The sequence below is a fragment of the Pavona decussata genome, unplaced genomic scaffold, assembly GCF_977016875.1.
Source record: "Pavona decussata unplaced genomic scaffold, jaPavDecu1.1 SCAFFOLD_114, whole genome shotgun sequence".
Taxonomy (NCBI): Eukaryota; Metazoa; Cnidaria; class Anthozoa; order Scleractinia; family Agariciidae; genus Pavona; species Pavona decussata.
The window spans coordinates 1,896,430-1,904,297 of NW_028145528.1; the positions used below are offsets into that span (position 1 = coordinate 1,896,430).

The 7,868-nt window shown below is 38.9% G+C and overlaps 1 protein-coding gene across 1 annotated transcript; it reads right to left on the reverse strand.

Moving 5' to 3' along the window:
• Positions 1-1,790: 1,790 nt before the first annotated feature.
• Positions 1,791-6,175, reverse strand: LOC146470126 (signal peptidase complex catalytic subunit SEC11A). The gene is made up of 6 exons (XM_085122211.1): positions 6,057-6,175; positions 5,860-5,969; positions 5,608-5,757; positions 4,036-4,155; positions 3,391-3,448; positions 1,791-2,804 (listed from the first exon to the last, which is right to left on the reverse strand). The coding sequence occupies exons 1-6, from the start codon at positions 6,105-6,107 to the stop codon at positions 2,754-2,756; spliced, it is 540 nt and encodes a 179-aa protein (XP_084978337.1). The 5' UTR covers positions 6,108-6,175; the 3' UTR covers positions 1,791-2,753.
• Between the last annotated feature and the right edge of the window lie 1,693 nt (positions 6,176-7,868).

The following is a 7,868-nucleotide window of genomic DNA, read 5'->3' on the forward strand; positions in this document are numbered from 1 at the left end:
AAGAAAGCAAGGCTTCCTAATATGGCGAGGAATGCCATATTTGGATACAACCGAATGGGATTCCCGTTTCTTTCCCATTTGCTTCTCCGGTCTCTCCGGTTCATTTCTCATCGTTCTATTTCGTTTTCCCGGCGGTGTTTGAATTTCTCGCGCCAAAATATATAGAAAATAGAAAAAAAAATCCTTGTTATGTGGGAGTTTTATTAAAATGGGGGAGGGAGTGTTCGAGGGATCCTTCTGGAGGATTTTTAATAACAGTTTGAGACTAATCAGCCATGGATCGGAATGGTTTTTGCCCAACACGCTACACGGCGGGACGACAACACAAAGTAAGTTTCGAGTCATGTTTACACCAAACGAAAACTACAGACAATTTTTGATCAAGAAAAATGTTACATTCTCCCCTTAACCTAGCCAAAACAAACGAAACGGCATGCATAGAATGATTTTTTACAACATCACCTGCCGTGAGAAGATGTGATTTTCGGGGGAGTCTAAAAACCTACCATGACCTACCTAACAGCCGTTTCCAAGCGAGCACGAGAAGCGAACGAAAGCTACCCTCTCCCTTTTTTCTTTCTCCTTTTCGACTTCACCAACCTCGGCGCTCTCAGAAGGCAAGCGACTGCTGCGAAGACTAGCAGGGAGGAGTGACTTCTCTCCTCCCAGCCTGAGGTATCGTTACTATTGCCGCACCTCCTCGCGAGAAGTCATTTTTCCACTCACTCGCTCGATTGATCGTCCCCTCAACCCATACCCCATTACTTACCCTAAATGAAGTGAGAAATAGGCTACGAGTATTCTATGTTGTGGGGTGTTTTGTGAATTTTTGAGTGATTTTTGGGTACATTTGGGAGGAGAAAGTTTTTCTAGAAGGATTGGTAAAATTAAGAGAAATCAGAAATATTGAAGATTTAGTATAGTTTTAAAATTAGAATTTGTAGTTAATAACAATTATTAAAAGATGGACACCAAGTTAGTCTACTAGCAACCTGGGGTGCTCTTGCGTGGGTATCAACTGTCTGTTGTTCCAAAAATCATTTTCTTTGTTCTATCCCTTCTTAAAACCAACCCGCGAGTAGAAGCGGGAAGTAAATTTCTAGGGCGATCGCGTGTTTCGCTCGCTCAACTCTACGAGACAGAGAATACCTACGGATTTGGAGGTAGAATCCAATTTCTTTCTTGACTGCAGTCTCACTAACTTCTTCCTTTAGTTATCACGCGTTCTCGAATAAAATGACGGTTGGAAAAGAACTCTCCTGGGTTGCACGGGGAGCCTCCACCTTGAGGCCCAAACCCTTATCCTTTTTTATACCACTTTGACAGAAAAGGTAACCTTTCCTTACAGCTTCCGTAGAAAAATGGTACCTCTTTCACATACCTACAGTAGAAATGCTGCATCTTTTTTTGGTGGGTCTCTTCAACGTATTCAGTTGAACTATCCTTTTCTATAGTACAGCGCATGAAATCCATTCCCTTTTATATACCACCTGTCTGAAAAAAGTACCTCTTTCGGAGCCCCCCCGGTATAGTCCATTATAGGGAGTACCCCCCGGGGTGGGGTAGGGGGTAGGGGCAACCAGGGGGCTGCATGTAAGTTTGGTGCCAGAGGATTTTTTACTCTCACCATACAAGCGCCCAAGAAAAATCAGCTATAGCCAAGCTGTACAAGAACAGTGGGGAACCGCAACACATAACTTGAAGAAAATCCTTCCAAGAAAGTCATGTTTGCATGGCTACTTTTTACTTTAGAGCTACATTGTATTAGCCCAGTAAATGCACACTTCAAGTTTATGTCTGTTCTGTTTATAACTTCATTTCACTTTAATTCTAAAAGTACATTTCTGACTTGAACACTTAAAACTTTTTTTCCTTGAGTACCACCTCTTCTTCAGTTTCCACAATGTTCAACCAATGATTGATTGATATATGCACTTTTCAGTCAGTGACATGGGTATACTCAGAAAAAGAAATGATTGATTGTTGGCATGGCAACTGAATAGTAAAGCTGCGCCTCTCTGAACAAACTCTGTACAATGCAACGCTACCTTTTGAGCAACAAATAAATCTTACAAAAACTTTAAAATAATCCATATTTCTTTGCACTGGTCTGCTGTAGGTAGGTACATAAGGAAGCAAGTGAGGAAATGGAGAGTGAGACTTGCATTTTTTTAGCTTTACAGGCCATGTGAGGCATGCACAAATCCAGGCTCACCTCACGAGGTCATGCTTTCAGCAATCTGTGCCCATTTGTGTCTGTGTTTGTGGATTCTAAGACAAATAACGGTTCTGTTTTGCAGTCTCCCCCAGGAAACACATTTACAATCACCTTACTGTTAAAGTGACCAGTTTTTCTGGTGAGAGCAAAAACTTGCACAGTTATTATCTTATCTAAAAACTTTGTCAATTCATTGTTTGTTGGTGGTTCAAGAGAGAAGGTTTCACGGTAATAAGATTAGCTATAACTAAGAAAGTACACAAGAAGTTAAGAGTCTTGAACTTTGAAAAAAAAAAGGATATATTAAATAGTGCAATACATGTATGTTTTTGTGACTGCATCTTGTCAACTGCATCACTTAACAGAGAATACTCTTACTTAAGAAAGGACACAATTCAACGCAGTTAACTTAATGAGAACAAAAATGCTTTTGACTGGTTTCCATTGACAATACTTTGACTTAAGACATCAACCAAGCAAAGCTCAAAAAATGTCTCAGTCTTGTCAGAGCCTTTTCATAGTCTAAACTCCTTTGTCATTCTCGGTGTATAAGAACAAACAGCCCCAATGCAGCAAGAATGGCATACTGAAAAAAAGAAAAGATAACAGAGAAATATTCAAAGAACACATTTTATTTTTGGATCTCTTATACATGTAGTGCTGCATGTCCTGTAGTTGCTACTTGTGTGAAGTTTTTGATGAGTTTTATTACAACTTTTCCGTGCCTTGCTGATGGCCTCTGTTTAAACTGTCCAGTTAAAAAAAACTAAGGTGTTTTTGTGCAGTTTATAATAATTATTATGAGGGAAAAACAACCTTAGCAAGGCTATTGAAATCAAAAAAGAAAATTGGGGGTTACCATGCATTTTCCTGAGATAATTACATTCAAAACGATGTATGGAATTTTTTCCCAAATCTAAGCTATATTACCTCCAAAAAATGCATGGTTGCCCTCAATTTTCTTTTTGGAATAATTTCAATAATCCTAGCTAAGATCTTCTTTTTCAAAACAGTCATAAACCATGCAAAAATACCTTTGAATTAGTAGGCACTGTTCTTAAGAAAACAGAGTACCTTGGACCATCCTGAGATGCACAGAATGTATGAGCAATAGCAAAAGGAGGAGTCGCCCAGAATATTAAATATAAGGATAATGCAATATCTTTACCAACCTTAAATTTCGGATAATCATTCATAAGAATTGTAACCATGCCAACATAGGGAACAAAACTACAAAAAAGGAGGAAAGAAAAGAAGGAAAGGTTGTTATGATTACAATGAAATGTTGAGTGATTCTAAACTGCAGTATATTATGCTACAAACCGTTGTTCTAACTTCTGAAACTGTGGACAAAATACTGATGTTAGACCATTCAAACGAAAGCAAGCTGTACAAGGTGGTTCTACCTTTTGAAACTGTGGATGAATCCTGATGTGTGATCATCCAAATGAAAGCTACTGGGCAGTATTTAATATTATTATGGTGTTGTCTATAATGCCCTACAGTGGAACCTTGATTTAACAAAGTATCAAGGAACTATGAAAATTGGTTTGTTATATTGAGGTTCCGCTCCATACATTGTAAAAGGCCGGGCTGGAGAACATTGTTCACTATACTGAGGACTTTGTTATACAGAGGTTTGTTATATCGAGGTTCCTCTAGTCTGTTGATCAATTCTGTGGATGAATGGGTGACCATTCATGTGAAAGCTATTGAATTATACTTTTTTGTAGAGCTGTTTACTTTCTAACATAATTTTTGTACTGTGGGAATTTAATTTTTTTCAAATATAACTATGGAATAACCAGTTAACTCACCCTCTAGCTCTTCCAACGACATCCTTTCTTTCAAGCCACAACTGTCCAGGGGCATAAAGACCACGATCATCTACAGAGTTGTTGTCCCCCTTTGTTAAAAACTTTATGTTTCCATTCTCCCTACAGTTTGAGTGAAACAGGGAACCAAATGACAAAACCAGTTAGAAGCAGTGCAGTTACAAAACCACTACCTAACATTTACCTAACATTCTGAAGTTTGAGAGGCTTCAACCTGTCTCACAATTATTGTGTGGTTACAGATAATATCCATACCCCCCCCCCCCCCCAATGGAAGGTATTTTGGTTCGAACCCCATCCATCCCCTGTAGAATTTCCAGTTTAGTTTTATATTTTCCCTTTAAAATTTTGGCTTTTGAGGCCCCCTCCCCCTCAGAATTTCCAATGACCTTCCTTGGGGTGGGTATGGATATTTTCTGGGACCATACATTGGAAAATTAGGACTCTGGAATACAAACAAAAAGTAAATAAACATTTATATCATTCTTCACCCTTAGTAGGAAGGAGTCAAAAGAGGTCTGCTTTGGATTTTAAAAGCATATCTGGTTTGAAGGAAATTACTTTACAAGAGACATTGCATAGTATAAGATAAAAAGTGTGAAATGCTGAATTATGGGTTGAACTGAAAACCTAGAATTACAGCTAGTGAGTCCAAGATCTACTACGATCCAAACTTGGCAATGAAAACAGGTGAGTTAACTAAGACACATGACAGTTGGAAGCCAATCAAGACTCTTCTTCATGTTGTACAGTTCCACAATATATCCACATCCCACAGAACGATGCTGACAATTCTAAGTGGAAGGATAGTCTCAAAATCCAATATTTTTAACGGAAGGCATGAAGCTAAATTAAAATTTCCAGAGAACACGCGGGAGAACGGGGCTTAAACAAAAACCTTTCAGTGGAAGGGTATGAATATTAACTGGTGTAACAGATTCAATTTTTATCACCTAAATATTATTTGGAGATGCATCCCCACAAGATAAGCCCAACTAACTGTTGGTTTATGTGGTCCAACTGAATTGAATCATACAATCTGGTTGGTTCTATGAGTGGTCCAGATTTTTGATCTGGATCACTCACATACACAAACCTTCTCAAATGGCATGTTTCTATGTCAGAAAAATAAAACAATCTTACGGACCAAGCATGTTTGGTCCAGATGACACGAACCTTGACATATTTAAACAAAGAACTCAGACAATATTTCTATATCAGGACCTAACAAATGGTCAATAACAACCATATACTCACCTGCATGTCACCACCCACACCCCTCCCTCTTTTTATGCTAATGTACATGTGTAGCGAAACTTTTCAAGTCGTAAGTGCGCAGTCAACTTGGGTAACCACTAATATCATTGAAAATGCATAGCAGTCTGGTCAGTGATGTTACTTGAAATCTTATTTCAATTCCTCTCCTTTTATCTCTTTTTTCAATTTCAGTTCCGTTCATTTTTTTTAGCTTACTCCAGTTGACAAACAAATTATATTAAACACAAGCTGGTATTTACACAACCAAGCTAGAAAAGACACAAGCTAAAACCTTACTTTTCGTGTATCTTTAAAACTCGATGGACAATCGGTATTTCTCTTCCTTCAACTTTAAACACCACAATTTCACCTACACGGATCGGGTCCTCTTTGTAATTGGTTAAGAACAATAGATCACCTCGCTGAAAAGCGGGTTCCATGCTCCCACTGAAAAAATAACAAAAACTATCAGCACATGTTCTGAAAGTTAACCCAAAAGTAAAACAACTTGCAAAATCAAATTTTCCAGGAAAAGAGAGATTTTTTCACCTCAAAACCACAACTATAGGACTTTCACTTCCAGTAACAACCATCAATCCTTTCCATATCATGAGCGCGGACGAAACTATCATAGCAAAGTTTAGAACCTGATAAAAGAGCTGTGGATTGATATTCGAACTGTTAGCACTAGAAACGTTTCCCTATAAGTTCAATATACTAATAGCGCGTTTAAGTGAGTATTTTACCTGTCTTTTATTCATTCGCCGCACATCTTCGAACCAAGACGAGAAATACATGATGGCGGACACGTGTAATACGCAAGCGCACGAGCTAGCTTCTCGGTTTCGCGGGCAGAGCCGCGGGTCTCGGGTCGTGTGGAAAAAGACGCGGGAAAATGAACTGTCGAAAATCAAAGCCAATTTATTTACGTTGAAAAGACAAAATACCCTTGTCCGAGGAAATACAAAGAAAATAAGTAATGGAACTGCTTATTTTCATTGTTTGCTTAAAATCATTTTTTGTTTGTTTTTTTTCGTTGGTTTAACTACTGAAGACGAGTTCTAGTCAAAACACTGAACTGTATGCAATCTTCCCTGCTCTGTTTTCGTCGTACATTGCGGCCTTCAGTATGTTACAGCAGGGACCGCGAATGGAGAGGGGCTGGAGGGAGGGGGGAGGGGGGGGTTAGCCCCCCACTTGTTGGATGGTTAAAAATATATTTTATTTTATTTTATTTTACTTAACCATGTCCATCACTTAAAGAAACAGCTTACCTTACATATTATTAAGTTCATTAAGGTTTTATCCGACAAACCTGACAATTTCAGACAGTTTGTCGTTAGTTTTGCTGCTGAACGGACGACAAGATTTCAACCGTGCAATAATGGAATTTCAGCTGTTGCTTCTATTTTGATTCGTTCTTAGATCCGTGTTTCACGAAGATAAAGTTTCACCACTGAATAAGTTCGAGGGAGTTTTTGCACAAAGGCATTCATTTACGGTAGTGACTTATCACCGTTAAGCTTAAATATTTGAAACGGAGAATTATGTACAGCTACGGTCATCCTGGATCATTCAATCCCGCTGTCATAACGAACAAAGAAGCATATGTAATTATTTACGGAAACATGAACAACGAAATCTGGGTCCTCACGAGCAGTTGGCTTTCAAAAGAAAACAAGTCGAAAATTTCTGCCTCATCAGCCTGCTGTGTTGGTCAAATGTAAGGGCCAGACTGAGGCATAGACTCCTTGGGTGCTTACCATTTACGCAAACCACCCGGATGGAAATTTTCGGCATGAACACGAAATGATTTAGCTTGGATAACATGTACAACTGTAAATCCCAAAAGAGTTATAATAAAAATGCATCACTTTGACCGAAGCTCATAATTTCAGAAGTGCTCCAAATGGAATAATGCGTACCATTTGATTTTCTAACTGGAATTTCCGGGTTTTCCATGTAAATGGTAGGTACCCCTTATTTCAAAAGAAAAGGAGCATATTTTAGTTGATACAATTAAAAAATTATATCAGTGTTGACAGTTTTTGATGCATTTCTAGCCATTTCAGAAGACTTAAGTTGTCTCACGTTAATGCGCTACTTGACCAACCAGGTTGGTCTCCGAAATCAAACCAAACTAAAAAATATCCAAAAAACCGTTTCTCTTCTTTCTTTGTGCAGTGTCAATGACAATCATGCAATGTTTCTAACTTTATTCACTAGTGAGAATTTCGTGGTTATTACGGCTAACGGTGGGAGGGGGAGCGGGTAACACAGACGTTGCGGTTACGAATTTGAGTGCGTGAAGTGCGTGAGTTAGCCGTCAGGACAAAAACATAGCCCTTCAAGGTGGCTGTTCTACAACTGCAGACAAAATTAGTTGAAACACTTCGGTTAACACCCAAGATAACGAACGTGCCTATAATATAGCGCGTACTCGCCCTCTCTCCCCCCTTCAATGTTGTGTTCGTAGCGTGTCTTTCGCTCCGGCTCGGTGAAATTCAACATTGAAGGGGAAAAGGGGAAGAAGGAAGGGAACCGTTTCAACAATTTTG

Bases quoted from the DNA above. Each gene is read 5' to 3' on its own strand.
- LOC146470126 (XM_085122211.1), bottom strand. From the start codon at position 6,107: ATGTATTTCTCGTCTTGGTTCGAAGATGTGCGGCGAATGAATAAAAGA. The intron at 5,970-6,056 runs GTAAAATACTCA...ATCAATCCACAG, and splicing joins GGCGAATGAATAAAAGACAG to CTCTTTTATCAGGTTCTAAA. The intron at 4,156-5,607 runs GTAAGGTTTTAG...CTCAAACTGTAG, and splicing joins GTTTTAAAGATACACGAAAA to GGAGAATGGAAACATAAAGT.